Source organism: Cherax quadricarinatus, chromosome 5 (assembly GCF_038502225.1).
Source record: "Cherax quadricarinatus isolate ZL_2023a chromosome 5, ASM3850222v1, whole genome shotgun sequence".
NCBI classification, from domain to species: domain Eukaryota; kingdom Metazoa; phylum Arthropoda; class Malacostraca; order Decapoda; family Parastacidae; genus Cherax; species Cherax quadricarinatus.
The window spans coordinates 39,022,503-39,043,671 of record NC_091296.1 but is presented as its reverse complement, the minus strand read 5'-3'; the positions used below and the strand labels follow the sequence as shown (position 1 = coordinate 39,043,671).

Below are 21,169 nucleotides of genomic sequence, written 5' to 3'. Positions count from 1 at the left end.
TAGAGGAGTTAGTGAATACAGTGAAGAAGAAATAGAAGAGGAACCAAAACTGGAAGCATCATACAGCACATGAGCGGAGCTGACGTGGGCCTGCCAGACGTAACGTACATAGCACATTTTTGTGGCTGCAATGCGAGAACTAGGCATTGCCCTGGATTACTGATAGCTGAGGGTCATTAACCCTTCTCTGGAGAGCTTAATATCATACTTAAAGCACCAAACATTTAACAGACGAGTAGAATTGGGGAGGGGATTAATTAAGTGTGGGGACCACAGGCACTGTAGTGCCTGCACAGGCACTAAGGTCAGACAACTAACACTAACATTGTTTATTCAGTACGTATAACTCCAGGTATACACGAGTAAGTGCACAGGCATAGTACATACCAGCATGTGTGTGGAGAACCTAGGATAGCCCCAAAAGCCTGACAGCGAGACCTATCCGTCCACTTCTTCCTCCCTCTCCCCTCGCTCCTCTGCTCGGGGTGGCAGGACAGTAACGCACACACACACGTACATTCGTACATGTGCACACATGTGAACATATGAGGGTCATAAACTCTCACACACAAACACTTGTAGTACCTACCCTAATGGATACATATCACATACCCCTTCCATCACCCTCTCACCCACAGTCTCACCCACAGTCTCACCCACAGTCTCACCCACAGTCTCACCCACAGTCTCACCCACACTCACACCCACACTCACACCCACACTCTCTCACTCACACACACACACACTCACTCCCTCTCCTCTTATGTCCTCTATCTCTTTCCTTCTCTCTCTCCCTCTCTCCTATTCCACTATCCCTCTCTCCTCCTGCTCCTCCTTCTGCTATACCTCCTCCTACTCCTCCTCCATCTCCCCGTTCACTTCCTCTTCCTTCTCCTCCTTCCTCTCTCTCCCTCTCTCCTATTCCACTATCCCTCTCTCCTCCTGCTCCTCCTTCTCCTATACCTCCTCCTACTCCTCCTCCATCTCCCCGTTCACTTCCTCTTCCTTCTCCTCCTTCCTCTCACTCCCTCTCTCCAATTCCACTCTCACACTCTCCTCCTGCTCCTCCTTCTCCTATACCTCCTCCTAATCCTCCTCCATCTCCCCGTTCACTTCCTCTTCCTTCTCCTTCATCCTCTCCTCTCCCTCCTCGACCTACATGCACTCCTCTCTCTCTCTCTCTCTCTCTCTCTCTCTCTCTCTCTCTCTCTCTCTCTCTCTCTCTCTCTCTCTCTCTCTCTCTCTCTCTCTCTCTCTCTTTTTTTTTTTTACACAGGGTTTGACAAGGTTAAGGATCCCTAGCTTTATTGACAAGCTATTTACAGGTTAAGGATTCCTAACTTTATTGGCAAGCTAAGAGCTGTTACCTACATCAGCTCATTTGAAAGCATTTTTATTGTTATGAGACATACAAGTAGGGAACAGGATGAAGTTGGAGCCATCTGTGGGCCAGCATTTTCATTTGATCAACTGACTTTATCTCGTTGACATCATTATGCTGTACGAATGTGTTCCATACTCGAGTCATCCTGGGTATATATGATCATAGATGGATTGATGTTCAGGGGAAGGATACAGCCAGAGTGAAGTTGCTGCTTTCTGCCCGTCTTGTGGCATAAAAGCTTGTTTCTCGCTGTCCTCGAAGTAGATCAAGTGTGGTACTTTGACAATATTGGCCTTGTACATAACAGTAAGGCCACCCACATCCCTCCTGTGTTGAAGGCTCTGCTGAAATGACAGGTCTATACAGGATGGGTCCAGGCGAGAGATGAGACGTCTTGCTCTGTTCTCTACTCTGTCAAGCAGTCGCAGATGAGTGGGGGAGGGGGCAGGCAAACCAAGAAAGTGGAGCGTACTCAAGGTGTGAGAGTACTTGTGCCTTGTACAGAATCTTGCAACCCCTACTGTCAAGCAGATGGGAGATACGGTGAAGTGCTGTAAGCTTCCTGGCTGCCTTGTTTACAAGATTTACAACATGGTTTTTCATGGTTAGTTTGGAGTCAAATTTCACCCCAAGGATTTCAACTTCTTTTCCAGGTGCCAACACCCTTCCATTCATCCTTACTACTGCACCAGCATTACCATCATGATGCCTAGAGACCATCATCATTTGCATTTTCTCAGGTGCAAATGTTACTTGCTATCTATTTCCCCAAGCTGATATAGCTCTTAGCTGGTGATTGATGTAGCTGAGAGCAGCTGGCATTTCTTCTCTTCGATAAGTGAATGTCAGTGTACAGTCATCTGCATATGCATGGGATTCTGGGATGAGATGAAGAAGGTCGTTGAAGTAGACATTCCATAACAATGGTCCCAGCACGCTTCCTTGTGGAACACTTGCCCCAATAGGATCTCTCTCTCTCTCTCTCTCTCTCTCTCTCTCTCTCTCTCTCTCTCTCTCTCTCTCTCTCTCTCTCTCTCTCTGTCCCCCTCTCTCTCTCTCTCTCTCTCTCTCTCTCTCTCTCTCTCTCTCTCTCGCATGCTCTCTAACTCTCTCTCTCATGCTCTCTCACTCACACTCTCTCACACTTCCTCACACTCTCACACTTACACTCTCTCACTCACACTCTCACTCACACTTACCCAGATCCACACTCTCACTAACACTCTCACTCACACTCTCACTCACACTTACCCAGACCCACACTCTCACTAACACTCTCACTCACACTCACCCATACCCACACTCTCACTCACACTCTCTCACTCATATTCTCTCACATTCCATCATACTCTCTCACATTCCCTTACACTCTCACACTTACACTCTCTCACTCACACTCATTCTCACCCACTCACACTCACCCATACCCACACTCACTCACACTCTCACTCACACCCACTCACACTCATCCATACTTTCACTCACACCTTCTCACCCACACTCTCTCACACACTCACTCACACACTCTCTCTATCTCTCTTTCTCTCCTATCTTACTTTCCCTCCCCCTTCATCTTCCTTCTCATCCTCCCTACTCCTTCTACTTCCCTCCCCCCACTGCTTTTCCCCCTGTTCCCCCTAGCCTTCCACCATCTCTCTTCCCTCTGCTGCTGCCCCCCTCCCCCTCATTATCCTCTTCCATTCCCTGCCTCCTCCCCATCCCATCCCACCACAAACACCCCTTCTCCCTTCCCACAACAAACACCCCGTCCACACATGCACTCTTGGCACAAGCTCTTCCTTCCATGAAAAAAAAAATGGGACACCAAAAACCAGGTCGGAGAACCAGAGGACTGGTGGATGAAGCGAGGGGTGGACCTGGGAAAGAAAACTGCGAGGCAGAGCTCACGAGAAGAGAAGAAGAGGGGGGAGGCTAGAAGAACTCGGCAAGAAAATGGAAGAGAAAAGAGCTGAGGAGAGCAGGAAATGGAAAATACAAATCACAGCAGCTGAAGCTAAGATACAGAGCTTAGTAGAAGAACTAAAAAGTCTGAAACAGCCTAAAGAACCACTGATGAGGGGACAGTAGGAAACAAAGAAGATATACTGTATGTGATAACTCTATCAGGGACACCGGATAGGGAAAAGACAGTAGGAAGCAACGCATCAATGGCAGGGATTAATTCGTATCATAAGATGCTCAGGGAAGTACAGTGAGAGGACAAAAGGGAGAGGGTAGTTTTTGTCTATAGGCTCCAAGAAATAGAGGGGGAAATTTACGAGGCAACGAAACAGGAGGAAAAAAAACGTTTGAAAGCATCATGAAAGCAATGGGAGAGGACGACATGACCCAGCTGACAAATTTTCGGAGAACTGGGTGGTTTACGAGAGGAAAAAAGTGTCCAGTCAAAGTGATTTTCAAGGCAGAGTCAGCTCGAAACCGGATCCTGAAGGAGAAAGCATGTCTAAGAGACAAACTGGAGTTCCGGAGTGTGTACCTCGACTGAGACAGAACTAAAGAAGAAAAGATGATACTGAAAGAAAGGGTTAAATGTCACAAGGAGGAATGAGAGGCAAGGAAGGCTGGGAGTAGGAAAAATCAGGCCAAGGTGGGAGAACAAACACAACCCCCTCCAGTACCACCCACAGAAGGAACCCAATCATGGCAATCCCAGAGCAATCAAACAACCTATCCTAAAACCCACTCACTGTATCCTCTGCCTCCATCCCCCTCAAAGCAAACCCCACCCCCACCGAAACCCACATTAATCCACACATCCTTCTCAGCACAAGCCCCATCCCCACAGAAACCCACAGTAACCCACACATTCCCTTCAGCACAAGCCCCACCCCCACAGAAACCTACAGTAACCTACACAATATACCCTCTCCCCCCTGCCCCTCACCACAAACTCTACCCCCACAGTAACCCACAGCAATCCACACACTGTACCTTCTATCCCCACCCCCCTCACCACAACCCCATCCCCTACTGAAACCCCCATAGGCCCTCTGCCCACACCTCCCACACCACAAACCCCACCCCCACAGCAACCCTCTATAGGCCCTCACCAGGGCACCTGCTCCCCTAACCCACCTTTTTCCACAGACTACAGTTATTGAAAAGAAGTTGAAGGTTTGGTACATGAACGCAGATGGAATAACGAATAAATGTGAGGAGTGGCATGGAAGAATCAAGATGTCTCCAGACATCATAGCGGTCACAGAAACAAAACTCACTGGGACAATTACAGATGCAATCTTCCCACCCGGATATCAGATCCTGAGTAAGGATAGAAAGAGCAGAGGGGGAGGAGGGGTTGCACTGATAATTAAAAACCGGTGAGGTTATCAAGAAATAGAAAGAATGGACGATATTGGAGAAAGGGACTACATAGCAGGTACAGTTCAGTCATGGGAACATAAGGAGGCTAAGAGAGGAATTTGATGAGTACAACAGAGCAATGGTGGACACACTAGCTGAGGTGGCACGAAGGGCTCACTCGAGTAGAGCGAAGTTACCGGGTATGGGCGCCTTCAACCACAGGGGATTGATTGGGAAAACCTGGAGCCACATTGGGCCCCTGAAACATGGAAAGCCAAGATGATGGATGTGGTACTGGCAAGCCTCATGCACCAACATGTTAGGGACACTACCAGAGAGGGAGGGGAGGATGAACCAGCAAGACTGGGCCCTGTGTTCACCCTGAGTAACTCAGGCATTGAGGACATCACATATGAAAGGCCCTTTGGAGTTAGTGACCACGTGGTTCTGAGCTTTGAATACATCGTGGAGCTATAAGTGGAGAGGGTAACAGGAGTAGAAAAGGAAAAGTCAGTCTATAAAAGGGGGTACTACACAGATATGAGAAACTTCCTGCAGGAGGTTCAGTGGGAACGAGAGTTAGTAGGAAAGTCAGTAAACTAAATGATGGACTATGTAACAACAAAATGCAAGGAGGCAGAGGAAAGATTTGTTCCCAAGGGTAACAGAAATAATGGGAAAAAGAGAACGAGCCCTTGGTTTACACGAAGGTGTAGGGAGGCAAAAACTAAGGGCACCAGAGAATGGAAAAAGTACAGAAGGTAAAAGACTCAGGAAAATAAAGAGATTAGTCGGCGAGCCAGAAACGAGTATGCACAGATAAGGAGGGAGACTCAGCAGCAGTACAATAACAAAATAGCATCGAAAGTCAAGTCTGACCCAAAACTGCTTTATAGCCACATCAGGAGGAAGACAACAGTCAAGGACCAGGTAATCAGGCTGAGGAAAGAAGGTGGGGAGCTGACAAGAAATGACCAAGAAGTATGTGAGGAGCTCAACATGAGATTTCAGGAAGTATTTACAGTGGAGGCTGAAGGGACACTGGGAAGACAAAACAGTGGGGTACACCAACAAGGGATATACCAACAAGGGTTGGAGGAATTACACACAACTGAGGAGGAGGTGAAGAAGCTCCTAAGTGACCTTGTTACCTCAAAGGCGGTGGGACCAGACATCTCTCCATGGGTCCTTAGAGAGGGAGCAGAGACACCGTGTGTGCCACTAACCAAAATCTTCAACACTTCCCTTGAAACTGGGCAACTACCTGAAGCATGGAAGATGGCAAATGTAGTCTCCATCTTTAAGAGACGAGACAGAAATGAAGCACTAAACTATAGAACAGGCTTACTTATGTGTAAAGTATGCAAAGTCATGGAGAAGATTATCAGGAGGAGAGTGATGGAGCACCTGGAACAGAACAAGATTACAAACGACAGCCAGCACGGATTCATGGAAGGTAAATCCTGTGTCACAAACCTACTAGAGTTTTATGACAAGGTAACTGAAGTAAGAAATGAGAGGGAGGGGTGGGTAGATTGCATTTTCTTGGATTCCAAGAAGGCCTTCGACAAAGTTCCTCACAGGAGATTAATACAGAAGATAAAGGATCAGTTACATATAGTAGGAAGGGCACTGCAATAGATCAGAGAATACGTAAAGGGAGGCAACAGCGAGTCATGGTCCTTGATGAGGTATCAGAGTGGGCGCCTGTAATGAGCGGGTTCCCACAGGGGTCAGTCCTGAAACCAGTGCTATTCTTGGTATATGTGAATGACATGACTGAAAGGATAGACTCAGAAGTGTCCCTGTTTGCAGATGATGTGAAGTTAATGAGGAGAATTAAATCAGATGCGGACCAGGCAGGTCTACAAAGACACCTGGACAGGCTGGGTGCGTGGTCCAGCAACTGGCACCTAAGATTTAACCCCGCCAAATTCAAAGTTATAAAGTTCGGAGAAGGGCAAAGAAGACGGCAAACAGAGTATAGACTAGGAGGCCAAAGACTACAAACCTCACTCAAGGAGAAAGATGTAGGAGTGAATATAATACCGAGTACGTCGCCAGAAACCCAAATTAACCAGATAACTGCTGCGGCAAATGGGCGTCTGCCAAACCTGAGAGTAGTGTTCCTGTACCTCAGTGCAAAGTGCAAAGGTTTGCAACAAGGCTAGTTCCAGAGCTAAGGGGAATGTCCTACGAAGAAAGGTTAAGGGAAATCGATCTGATGACACTGGAGGACAGGAGGGTCAGGGGAGACATAATAACGACATACAAAATACTGCGTAGAATAGACAAGGTGGACAGAGACAGGATGTTCCAGAGATGGGACACAGAAACAAGGGATCACAAATGGAAACTGAAGACTCAAATGAGACAAGTGGATGTTATAAAGTATTTCATGTGTCACAGAGTTGTTAGTAAGTGGAATAGTCTGGCAAGTGATATAGTGGAGGTAGGAACCATACATAGGTTTAAGACGAGATGTGATGAAGCTCATGGAGCAGGGAGAGGGAGATCCCAGTAGAGGTCAGTGAAGACGCGGGGCCAGGAACTGAGCATCGACCCCTGCAAACACAATTAGGTGAGTCCAGTTAGGTGAGTATAGACACACACACACACACACACACACACACACACATATATATATATATATATATATATATATATATATATATATATATATATATATACATATATATATATATATATATTTCTTGCCGAATAGGCAGAACTTGCCATCTTGGCTTAAATAGCAACGCTCATCTTGCCATATAGGACAAGTGAAAATTTGTGTATGCAATAATTTCGCCAAAATCATTCTGAACCTAACGAAAAATATACATTTCACTGTGTTTGTTTAGTTTTAAATCACTGTAAACAAATCTAAAATATATTTAGTTGGGTTAGGCTTAAATAAATTGCACTTGTTGTAATAAGGTTAGGTAAGTTTTCTAAGATACTTTTGGTGCAAAATTAAAAATTTTTACATCAACATTAATGAAAAAAATATATCTTTAAACGTATAAGAGAAATTTTCAGAAAGAACTTAATTTTAAATAAGTTCTTGCTAATTGACCAGTTTTACATATTCGGCACGACATATATATATATATATATATATATATATATATATATATATATATATATATATATATATATATATATATATATATATATATATATATATATATATATATGTGTGTGTGTGTGTGTGTTTGTGTGTGTCTATACTCACCTAACTGGACTCACCTAATTGTGTTTGCAGGGGTCGATGCTCAGTTCCTGGCCCCGCGTCTTCACTGACCTCTACTGGGATCTCCCTCTCCCTGCTCCATGAGCTTCATCACATCTCGTCTTAAACCTATGTATGGTTCCTACCTCCACTATATCACTTGCCAGACTATTCCACTTACTAACAACTCTGTGACACATGAAATACTTTATAACATCCACTTGTCTCATTTGAGTCTTCAGTTTCCATTTGTGATCCCTTGTTTCTGTGTCCCATCTCTGGAACATCCTGTCTCTGTCCACCTTGTCTATTCTACGCAGTATTTTGTATGTCGTTATCATGTCTCCCCTGACCCTCCTGTCCTTTCTTCGTAGGACATTCCCAGGTCCCTTACATTATTTTTCTGCTCTATTGTATGGCCAGAGTCTGTAGTATACTCTGTTCTAGTTATTATCTCCTCCAGTTTTCCGTAACGGAGTAGTTGGAATTTGACCTCATTGAACATCATATTGTTCTCCGTTGCCCACTGGAAAACTTTATTTATATCTTCTTGAAGGTTAACCGCGTCCTCAGCAGATGACAGCCTCGTGCAGATCCTAGTATCATCCGCAAAGGATGATACGGTGCTGTGGTGTATATCTCTGTCTATGTCTGATATGAGGATGAGGAATAAGATGGGGGCGAGTACTGTGCCTTGTGGAACAGAGCTCTTCACTATGACAGCCTCCGATTTAACTCTGTTGACCACTACTCTTTGTGTTCGACTGGTTAGGTAGTTGAAGATCCATCTCCCCACTTTCCCAGTTATTCCTTTAGCACGTATTTTGTGCGCTATTACGCCATGATCGCATTTGTCAAACGCTTTTGCAAAGTCTGTGTATATTACATCTGCATTCTGATTTTCTTCAGTGCATCCAAGGCCATATCAAAGTGATCCAGTAGTTGTGAGAGGCAGGAGTGACCTGCCCTGAACCCATATTGCCTGGATTGTGCAGATTTTGGGAATCCAGGTGATTTGCAATCCTGCTTCTTAGCACTCTTTCGAAGATTTTTATGATGTGGGACGTCAGAGCTATTGGTTTATAGTTCTTAGCTAATGCTTTTCTGCCACCTTTATGGAGTGGGGCTATATCCGTTGTTTTAAGTGACTGGAATTTCACCCATGTCCAAGCTCCTCCTCCATAGTGTACTTAGGGCACGCAAGAGGGGTTTCTTGCAGTTCTTAATGAATACAGAATTCCACGAGTCTGGACCCGGGGTTGAGTGCATGGGCATTTTTCGAAGTCTATCGGAGTTAGGGTAATGTCGGAAATCTGGTATACATTTATGGAGTTATGAGGCTCATTCATGAAGAAATCATTTGGGTCGTCGATCCTCAGACTGATTAGTGGCTCACTAAACACAGAGTCGTACTGGGATTTCAGTATTTCACTCATTTCCTTGTTGTCATCTGTGTAGTCCCATCCTGTCTGAGTAAGAGCCCGATACTAGATGTGGTATTTGCCTTGTTTTTGGCATATGAAAAGAAATATTTCGAATTTCTTTCAATTTCACTAATAGCTTTAAGCTCCTCCTGTCTCTCCTGGTTCCTTTAAGAGTCATTTAACTTAAGTTCGATAGTTTCCACTTCCCTGGTCAGCGCCTCCTTTGGTGTGTCAGATATTCTAGCACTCCTGAGGAGCTCAGTGACTCTTCATCGTCTTCTGTAGAGTGAGCGTCTTTCTCTCTCCAGTTTACTCCTGCTCTTCTTCTTTCTTAGGGGAATATGCCTAGAACATGCTTCGGCTCCCAGGAAGTTGGTCCTTTCAAGGCACTGGTTTGGATCCATGTTATTTAAGATATCTTCCGAACATGTATCATTTAGGATATGGTTTACCTGGTCCCAGTTGATGTTCTTGTTGTTGAAGTTGTATTTTGTGAAGACACCTTCACAGGTACATGCATTCTGCTGATCAGGACCCCTATGCATGTACGTCTGGACTTCGATTAGGTTGTGATCGGAATTTGTTTTTGATATTCCTATGTCTCTTATCAGGTCCTCATTATTTGTGAAGATAAGGTCAAGTGTGTTTTCTAGTCTTGTTGCCTCTACTATCTGCTGGCTTAAGGTGTGTTTTTCGCAGAGATTTAGTAACTCATGTGTGTGTGACCTTTCATCTGTGCTACCTCCGGGGATTGTTTCAGCTATAACATTATTCGCTACATTCTTCCATTTTGTATGCCTTAGGTTGAAATCACCAATCAATAAGATGTTTGGGGATGGAGCTGGAAGGCTTTCCAGACAGTAATCAATTTTCAGTAGCTGTTCCTTGAACTGTTGGGAGGTTACATCTTGTGGCTTGTATACAACCACAATGACTAGGTTTTGGTTCTCGATCTTTATTGATAGAATTTCAACTACATCATTTATGGTGTTCAGTAACTCCATGCAGATGAGCGACTCTGACATACAGGCCAACCCGCCCTTGTTGCCTGTTCTTTCTGTCGCATCTAAAAAGATTGTAACCACTTATCCATATTTCACTGTCAAAGTGATCTTTTGTGCGGGTCTCTGTGAAGGCTGCAAACATTGCATTAGACTCCTCTAGAAGTCCACAGATAAAAGGTATTTTGTTGTTGGTGGATGGCTTAAGGCCCTATATATTAGCAAATATGAACGAGGTTGTATTCTGTGTTTGTTGGGAGGATTTTGTTGTTGGTATCAATAGCTGTAGTTCTGGAGGGCCATGGGGTAGCACTGGCTGAGCCTCCAGTCCAACAAGGCTCCAAGGTGGTGGACTATTTTTGTTATTTCCTTCCAATTTTTTTTCCGTTTCCTGCCTCTAAAAAATCACCTGGAGTTGGATTGTCGTAGCTACTATTGTTTGTCTTGTGGTGTCTGTGCCTCCTGGTCCTTTTTAGATGGTATGCAGGGCACTCGATGTTGTAACATTGCTTCTGGAGGACCGAGGAGTGACACATTTTTGGGTGAAAGAAAGTACAATAAGAAGAACGACACACTCGTTTAGTCAGGAGGTCGCTACATTTTTCGGGATGCTCAAAGTTGCATATCCCATATTTTTTCCTGATATTCCATGCTTACAAATGCCCCAAGCATAATATTTGCACAAATTCACCTTTGGTTGAAAATTGTTGGGAGGTGTATTGTCAATTTCTGCAGGTTCTGGGACAGCACTATAATCCTCAGTATCCAAGGCCACCCCGTCCTGGATTCCATCTACTTTCCTCAGTAGAGGAAGAAGGAGGAGACTCCTCTCCAACATCTGTACTGTGGGCCACGGTCTTGTGCAATGATGCTTGTATATTTACGGTTTTAGTGGTGGTTGTGGTAGTGTGCCTAGTAGTCTAGCTGGCAATAAGGCTAGGGGCTGGGACTGAGTCAGCACTGGGGCTGGGGGCTGAGCCTGGGCCAGCACCAGCACTGTGGTTATTAGTGCTATGACTGGGGGATGGGTCTGGTTTAGCACTATGCGGGTGACTAGATAGTTTCGAGTTATCTGTTGGGGTATGGGCATTCTGAATTTTTTGATTCACTATCTCTTTCTTCCATGTTTTATATATTTTTGGTAGACTATCCAAGAGGTCATCTTTGTTTTCTTGATTATTTTTATCATATATTACTCTCCTTAGTACCTTTCTGATACCTGCCCAAAGTTCTACATCTTTATTGCACAACCAGAAGCACCTTGCTAGTTCGAGGTCATTTTTTGGGGCTGTATTTAGTCTAGTACAAGAGATATGGTGTTTGGAAAAACATAGGTTGCATGTGATTCTGGATTTGTTTCCAAGGATTTTTTTACATGTCCCACAGATATGTTGTGCTGACATCCTGTCTGTATCCTACTACACTCTGTATGCCACGGAAGAAAACTGATTTCCACTTTACCTTTCTCTTGCTGGTGCCAGTAATATGCAAGATGTATTTATACAAACCAAGTTTGCAGCATGTGGGTTGTGGGTGTTGGGTGGGTGGGTAGGTTATTGGTAGGGGTGGGTGTATATGGGTGGCCTGAGTGGCTGCCTGAAGTGATGCCAGACGTATGTTACGCACTTCTGTCGTGGGATATCACATTCAGTTTAAACCATTTCCATTATGTTAATCACTATCTGTGTGTTGTACCACTGATAATTTAGGTTCACTAGGTCTTTCTATTATGTTTCGGTACCCTAGTCTATTCGTTATATGTGGTAACTCAAACCTTGTAACTCAAACCTTATAACTCAAGCCTTGTAGTATGTGTATCACTTGTCACATGTCAACACTAGGGCAAGACTTACCCACACTGCCACACTTCACTATTGTTATTATTATTATTATTATTATTATTATTATTATTATTATTATTATTATTATTATTATTATTATTATTATTATTATTATTATTATTATTATTATTTTCATTATTTAATTTCTTTTTATGTAGTGCTATACACTGTTTATCTCAAGGATATAAACTGTATTATTTCAAAATACACTTTTCACTGCGCTATACTGGGATCATTGTTTTATTATTCACACAGCAGCTAGGCCTATGCTAACTTTCAGCTACACTTCCATGGAAAAGTTTATTTCCTGTTTAGTAGCGGTAACGGGAAAAACACGTCACACGGTAGTCATATGCCTTTCCATTGATTGTATGCTCAATTTATGTGTGCTGTGATTCCCTGCACCTCAATGCTACCATCACTCGTTTTATCTCTTATGACTATAGTAATTACTCATCCGTTATTAAGTAATTTAGTGAGTGACAAGGACATATATGTGCAGTGACATACTGAACTAAATTGTAGATAAGAGTAATCTTAATTATCCCCCAGTATAGCGTACAATATATGGTGTAGATATGAGAATATCTTACAAGCGACTGGCACTAGCGAACTATTGCCAGAGGTCCAGTGAAGTGTTAAAGATAGTTCAATATCTATTTATTTCCACTTGTGTCGACATCCGGCAATAATTCACTAGTGCTGGTCAGGTATATTTCCCACAGTAACAGTTCCTCCACCGGCACTCTCCATGTGACACTATAATCCATATTTTCCTATTTAGTGTTCACTGATATTCCTTTTTTGTTTGTTCAAAGGAGTATATGAACTTTATGGTTGCACACGCTTATTTCTCGCATTCTGTCCCCTCTGCTACTAACAAGACACGCAGTTTTTGACGGAGCACAACCGCGCGTGACTGTCCCGCACAAGTATATATGTACATGGTTACATTACGTTAATATAGCTGGTAAATGATCTGCATGACGACTGACATCACACATTATATGTAAGTGAAGGTCAATGTGTAGTTACTGAAGCGTAGGACAGATGACATCACATGGTATGTAAACATTGCAGTCCTGATACCACCGATGTGACTTAGCAATTTGTTGCAATTTGTTGCCTTCTCAAAATATATTTACTTCAGTTGTATTATCCCGCTGAGTAATATATCTCTCACTTGTTATTTCAATGTTTTTGTATCTCTGTCTTTTTTACACAAATTCTTCAAATTCACTTTTACACTTTGATGTCTTCCTTCAGCCTCCCTCCCTTTTATTGTTGACGACTTCAATCAAGGCACAAGAGATATCAGTGCTGGAACAGTTACAGAAATCGTTCATTGACATCACAGAGCCAATGAGCTCTTTAAACTACTGGAACTACTGGGGCAGAGGAGCGAGAGATACATAATGATGAATCGTAGATGTTTGACTACCAAAGTTAAAACCAAAACAATACTAACATTGAACCAGAGCGAGAGAAATGGGAAGAAATGTAAAATTAACCCAGTGATAAGCTGGGGCACCATGACACATAATACTGTAGCAACAACCATGGGCCGAAATAATTCAAACAGTTTCTGACAAATTTAAAAAAAATACACGAACATGAAGAGAGGTATTCACAAAATTAAACATGATCACTAGCTCGGATAATTACTTAATCAGGTAGGCAGTGATAGTCATGTGGTCCAGAATGTTGACAACGAAAGCAAGGTAGTAACAGGTCAGGTTGCAGCAGTAGGAATACTTTCCAAACTAATTATAAATATATTAGAGGCATCTCCTTCCCTCAGTTGACATCATCCTCCAGCAACAGTAGCAGCCTCCTTCCCTCAGTTGACATCATCCTCCAGCAACAGTAGCAGCCTCCTTCCCTCAGTTGACATCATCCTCCAGCAACAGTAGCAGCCTCCTTCCCTCAGTTGACATCAACCTCCAGCAACAGTAGCAGCCTCCTTCCCTCAGTTGACATCAACCTCCAGCAACAGTAGCAGCCTCCTTCCCTCAGTTGACATCAACCTCCAGCAACAGTAGCAGCCTCCTTCCCTCAGTTGACATCATCCTCCAGCAACAGTAGCAGCCTCCTTCCCTCAGTTGACATCATCCTCCAGCAACAGTAGCAGCCTCCTTCCCTCAGTTGACATCAACCTCCAGCAACAGTAGCAGCCTCCTTCCCTCAGTTGACATCAACCTCCAGCAACAGTAGCAGCCTCCTTCCCTCAGTTGACATCAACCTCCAGCAACAGTAGCAGCCTCCTTCCCTCAGTTGACATCATCCTCCAGCAACAGTAGCAGCCTCCTTCCCTCAGTTGACATCAACCTCCAGCAACAGTAGCAGCCTCCTTCCCTCAGTTGACATCAACCTCCAGCAACAGTAGCAGCCTCCTTCCCTCAGTTGACATCAACCTCCAGCAACAGTAGCAGCCTCCTTCCCTCAGTTGACATCATCCTCCAGCAACAGTAGCAGCCTCCTTCCCTCAGTTGACATCAACCTCCAGCAACAGTAGCAGCCTCCTTCCCTCAGTTGACATCAACCTCCAGCAACAGTAGCTGCTGCGTTGTTAGCAGGGAATCTGTGATTCTTCTCTTAATGAATCCATCATAGATTTATTAATGATACTCTCACCCTACTGAAGTCTCCCAGTCACCCTACTGAAGTCTCCAAGTCGCCCTACTGAAGTCTCCAAGTCGCCCTACTGAAGTCTCCAAGTCGCCCTACTGAAGTCTCCAAGTCGCCCTACTGAAGTCTCCAAGTCGCCCTACTGAAGTCTCCAAGTCGCCCTACTGAAGTCTCCAAGTCGCCCTACTGAAGTCTCCAAGTCGCCCTACTGAAGTCTCCAAGTCGCCCTACTGAAGTCTCCAAGTCGCCCTACTGAAGTCTCCAAGTCGCCCTACTGAAGTCTCCAAGTCGCCCTACTGAAGTCTCCAAGTCGCCCTACTGAAGTCTCCAAGTCGCCCTACTGAAGTCTCCCACTGAAGTCACCCAGTCGCCCTACTGAAGTCTCCCAGTCGCCCTACTGATGTCTCCCAGTCGCCCTACAGAAGTCTCCCAGTCGCTCTACTGAAGTCTCCCAGTCGCCCTACTGAAGTCACCCAGTCCCCCTACTGAAGTGTCCCAGTCGCCCTACTGAAGTCTCCTAGTCGCCCGACTGATGTTTCCCAGTCGCCCTACTGAAGTCTCCCAGTCGCCCTACTGATGTCTCCCAGTCGCCCTACTGAAGTCTCCAAGTCGCCCTACTGAAGTCTCCAAGTCGCCCTACTGAAGTCTCCAAGTCGCCCTACTGAAGTCTCCAAGTCGCCCTACTGAAGTCTCCCAGTCGCCCTACTGAAGTCTCCCAGTCGCCCTACTGAAGTCTCCCAGTCGCCCTACTGAAGTCTCCCAGTCGCCCTACTGAAGTCTCCCAGTCGCCCTACTGAAGTCTCCCAGTCGCCCTACTGATGTCTCTCATTAGCCCTACCGAAGTCTCCCAGTAGTTACCCTACTGGCATCTCCAAGTCGCCCTACTGAAGTCTCCCAGTCGCCCTACTGAAGTCTCCCATTAGCCCTACCGAAGTCTCCCAGTAGTTACCCTACTGTAGTCCCCCAGTTGCCCTACTGAAGTCTCCCAGTCGCCCTACTGAAGTCTACCAGTCGCCCTACTGAAGTGTCCCAGTCGCCCTACTGAAGTCTCCCAGTCGCCCTACTGATGTCTCCCATCAGCCCTACCGAAGTCTCCCAGTAGTTACCCTACTGTAGTCTCCCAGTTGCCCTACTGAATCTCCCAGTCGCCCTACTGAAGTCTCCCAGTCGCTCTACTGATGTCTCCCATTAGCTATACCGAAGTCTCCCAGTAGTTACCCTACTGACGTCTCCAAGTCGCTCTACTGAAGTCTCCCAGTCGCACTACTGAAGTCTCCAAGTCGCCCTACTGAAGTCTCCCAGTCGCCCTACTGAATTCTCCCAGTCGCCCTACTGAAGTCTCCCAGTCGCCCTACTGATGTCTCCCATTAGCCCTAACGAAGTCTCCCATTAGTTACCCTACTGACATCTCCAAGTCGCCCTACTGAAGTCTCCCAGTCGCCCTACTGATATCTCCCAGTCGCCCTACTGATGTCTCCCAGACGCCCTACTGACGTCTCCCAGTCGCCCTACTGACGTCTCCCAGTCGCCCTACTGAAGTCTCCCAGTCGCCCTACTGAAGTCTCCCAGTCGCCCTACTGAAGTCTCCCAGTCGCCCTACTGAAGTCTCCCAGTCGCCCTACTGAAGTCTCCCAATCGCCTTACTGAAGTCTCCCAGTCGCCCTACTGAAGTCTCCCAGTCCCCCTACTGAAGTCTCCCAGTCGCTCTACTGAAGTCTCCCAGTCACCCTACTGATGTCTCCCATTAGCCCTACCGATGTCTCCCAGTAGTTACCCTACTGTAGTCTCCCAGTTGCCCTACTGAAGTCTCCCAATCGCACTACTGAAGTCTCCCAGTCGCATTACTGATGTCTCCCATTAGTCCTACCGAAGTCTCCCATTAGTAACCCTACTGACGTCTCCCTGTCGCCCTACTGACGTCTCCCTGTCGCCCTACTGATGTCTCCCAGTCGCCCTACTGATGTCTCTCAGACGCCCTACTGACGTCTCCCAGTCGCCCTACTGATGTCTCCCAGTCGCCCTACTGAAGTCTCCCAGTCGCCCTACTGAAGTCTCCCAGTCGCCCTACTGAAGTCTCCCAGTCGCCCTACTGAAGTCTCCCAGTCGCCCTACTGAAGTCTCCCAGTCGCCCTACTGAAGTCTCCCAGTCGCTCTACTGAAGTCTCCCAGTCACCCTACTGATGTCTCCCATTAGCCCTACCGATGTCTCCCAGTAGTTACCCTACTGTAGTCTCCCAGTTGCCCTACTGAAGTCTCCCAGTCGCACTACTGAAGTCTCCCAGTCGCATTACTGATGTCTCCCATTAGTCCTACCGAAGTCTCCCAGTAGTAACCCTACTGACGTCTCCCAGTCGCCCTACTGACGTCTCCCAGTCGCCCTACTGAAGTCTCCCAGTCGCCCTACTGATGTCTCCCAGTCGCCCTACTGATGTCTCCCAGTCGCCCTACTGACGTCTCCCAGTCGCCCTACTGATGTCTCCCAGTCGCCCTACTGAAGTCTCCCAGCTCGTGCTGTCAGAATTCATTTCATATTTCAGCTATTGTAAATGAAGGAAAATGAAAAGGGAAATGGATGTATCTATGATTACTGAATAATAAAAAATCTCAATCTCTAATTATCACATCTTTTAACGTTCTCACCATTTTTGCATCCCCCCTCCCCACCTCTCTCTCACCTCTTTTGTTTCATCCATCCACTCTTCCCTCCTTCTCCTTCCCCCCCTCTATCAGTACTCACGGAGATAGTAGCATTGCTGAGCTGGAGACCATCAAGCCACCAGGTAAGAGAGGCTGGGGGACGAGCACCAACACTCTGACACACCAACTCGTACTCCTTCCCTGCAGAGATGGCCTCACGGGACGCCAGGATCTTCACCGTCAGCGGCTTAACTGCAACGCGACAGAGAAACAATACACTGTAAGTGTAGTGTGCACTTTTATCAAGGATAAAGCACCATTAAGCTACAGTGAGTGGAAAAATCAATATTAGCAAAGACTTGAACCTAGCGCCAGTACGCCATATATCATCACCTGTTCATCTTGAAGCTGTAATAAGGTGTAAGCTTATTGACGCTTACAAGGTTAGCTATAACACTTGATAAAGCTCACAATTGTGTAAAACATTGTTCCAAAGAAGTTAACCATGTTAGGTGTCTACTGTATTTTTAACACTGTTCGAAAGTTGTTGGATGGATGAATTTAGCAGTCTTGAGGACTGATGTAGGATGTTCCTGTCATGATACCTTGCCGTCTTGAGGACTGTTGTAGGATGTTCCTGTCATGATACCTTGCCGTCTTGAGGACTGTTGTAAGATGTTCCTGTCATGATACCTTGCCGTCTTGAGGACTGTTGTAAGATGTTCCTGTCATGATACCTTGCCGTCTTGAGGACTGTTGTAAGATGTTCCTGTCATGATACCTTGCCGTCTTGAGGACTGTTGTAAGATGTTCCTGTCATGATACCTTGCCGTCTTGAGGACTGTTGTAGGATGTTCCTGTCATGATACCTTTCCGTCTTGAGGACTGTTGTAGGATGTTCCTGTCATGATACCTTTCCGTCTTGAGGACTGTTGTAGGATGTTCCTGTCATGATACCTTGCCGTCTTGAGGACTGTTGTAGGATGTTCCAGTCATGATACCTTGCCGTCTTGAGGACTGTTGTAAGATGTTCCAGTCATGATACCTTGCCGTCTTGAGGACTGTTGTAAGATGTTCCAGTCATGATACCTTGCCGTCTTGAGGACTGTTGTAAGATGTTCCAGTCAAGATGTCTTGAGGAGTGTTGTAAGATGTTCCTGTCATGATACCTTGCCGTCTGGAGCCTTACTTTACATATTTAAGTTGTTGTTATCTGTACCCTGTCACAGTTAGACCACATGATAATAACTCTGTCTATCATTATACTCGGGCCTTTGCTCTGGTCTTGTGAACTTTCATATCCACTTAAGAATTCCTTAATGATCGATATTGTTTTCCCATATTTCATCTCATTGGTTTAAATGTTTTTTACTATTTTAAAATGTTGTACATATCCTGGATAAGCTATTTATGGTGTCGTGGATATTTGTCTTGTACTAAAAGAATTACCGATGTGCTTAAAATTCTTAGGCACAAACATCCCCTGGACAATTACTTATTAAGAATCTTTTTCATATTTGATATTTCACCTTCGAATACTTTTTTTTTATATATTTCTTTACTGATAATGGTGTTAAATTACTGGTGAGAGTCAGATACTGGCACTCTTACTATGACCAGCATACAGGTCTGTCATGAACACAACTGAGTAATCCATTGTAGTGACACAGGTACAAATCTCGGAATAAATTTCATAATAACATGCAGTTTCCTGCACGTGTCAGAGCAGATTCTACTCAGGATCAGATCCTTAGCAGACACAGGTACTGCGACTGCATCTAAAGAACTTAGTGAGTATAAATTCCTGTCAAATCACCTGTATCTGACTTGTCTGGTCCTCACTCTAAGCATCGTTAAGCCATGATGGAGACGCTGTTTTGAGATAGTTACAAAATTCAAGATTTTTATTTTCTTGTGCTACAGTATTCAAACTGTAGCTTACATGTAATAAAGTATTGTTACGCATAATAAAAACCACTATCAAGCATGAGTATTTCTTTAAATAAAGAAGAGAGTTTAAATAAAGAACAGCATCTAGTGTGCAGAAATGCGTGCCAAGTATGTTATATTTTATTCAACGTTCGTCATACAACCATCTGTCATGCCTCTCTTGACCACTGAACTGGTAAATCAGAGGCCCCACTGTTGAGCTTATTGTCCAGTTCAACCTGCCAATCACGTGGAAGCCACTTCAGACAAGATGAAGTCATTTCAGCTTGCCTAACTGAGTGGCAGTTTGATAGACGCACTGGAAATAACCACTGCTGCTTTCATTGCCTCTTATTTGTAAGATTCTATTCTGACTTCTCCTCTCAATATTAATATTGTACATCGTATATATATTGGCTATGAAATACACGAGTAAGGAAATGTACCCTTGCTTGTTTACCTTGATCTTGCTCTGCCCTGCTGAGCACTTTGTTTACTGACTTAGGTCTTCGTAATATATTTACATTGATTACGACAAAGAAAATGATGCAGTTTTTGACAAAGATCAGCTGATTTCTGAAAGACTCGTGAAATCGTAATGACAAGAATCTCCCGCCACGTTGGCCGGAGATTCATCTGTAAAAACTTGCATTTGTGGTCACAGTGGTGTCTATGCTAACCTTCCTATGGTGTTTAAATATACCTAGTTGCTTGAATCTTATTGTAGCCAGCTGGCCAAGTGGCTAACGCGTCGGTCTGGAGTTTTATGACTCTCTGACCGCGGATTCTATCCTCACCCGTGATATGCTTTATTTCTGAAAGCTTTCGGCATACATATCGTAGGCTGAAGAGAAAGGGGGACAGATTAATGCCGAAATTGCTGAAGAGAAGCAAACTCTCTTTCATAAATTGAGTAAACAGCTTAAGCTGAAAATAGTGAGTTATTCCATATGGTAGACCGCCGTTGTACTGAAGTGACTGAAATGTCTAACACAGCTCATATTTACCAGGTACATCACACCATGGTGTAAATGATTTACAAAACCTACAGGTTCAAGAACGAGACACTTGGGAAATCTTTGGAAATATTTATTGCGGAACGTTTTACCTGTCAATGACTTTGTCAGTCTAGTACAGAGAGGAGTTTGATGTATACAAGATATGATATAGGGCGAAATTACAGTAGCATGTTGGACTACGTATTGGTAGATATAAGACTGATGGGTAGACTTCAGGATGTATATATTTATAGAGGGGCCACAGATATATCAGATCACTTTTTAGTTGTAGCTACAGTGAGAGTAAAAGGTAGATGGGATACAAGGAAAATGGAAGCAGCAAGTAAGAGAGAAGTGAAGGTTTATAAACTAAAGAAGGAGGCAGTTAGGGTAAGATATAAACAACTGTTGGAGGATTCATGGGCTAGTGAGAATACAGGCAATGGAGTAGAAGATGTCTGGGGTAAATTTAGGAGTATAGTGTTAGAGTGTTCAGCACAAGTTTGTGGTTACAGGAAAGTGGGTGCGGGAGGGAAGAAGAGCGATTGGTGTAATGATGATGTAAAGAGAGTAGTAAGGGAGAAAAATTTGCATATGAGAGGTTTTTACAAAGTAGAAGTGATGCAAGAAGGGAAGAGTATATGGAGAGATAATGAGAGGTTAAGAAATGGAGAGGAAGACGAAGATGGAAATGGACACAACATAACAGAGAGACAATAAATTTTCGCAAAAAAAAAAATTATCTGTGAGCAATATCATAAAAGAGGATCT

General features: G+C 44.6%; 1 protein-coding gene across 1 annotated transcript in view; it reads right to left on the bottom strand.

Moving 5' to 3' along the window:
• Positions 1–19,128, bottom strand: part of LOC128684614 (nephrin-like) — a 204,281-nt gene extending 185,153 nt beyond the window's left edge. Inside the window, exons 1-2 of the mRNA XM_053770901.2 lie at positions 19,083–19,128; positions 17,572–17,723 (exon numbers count right to left, since the gene is read on the bottom strand). Coding sequence (XP_053626876.2) covers positions 17,572–17,723; positions 19,083–19,128 — 198 coding nt within the window. The remainder of the gene's footprint in view (positions 1–17,571; positions 17,724–19,082) is intronic.
• Positions 19,129–21,169: the final 2,041 nt, after the last annotated feature.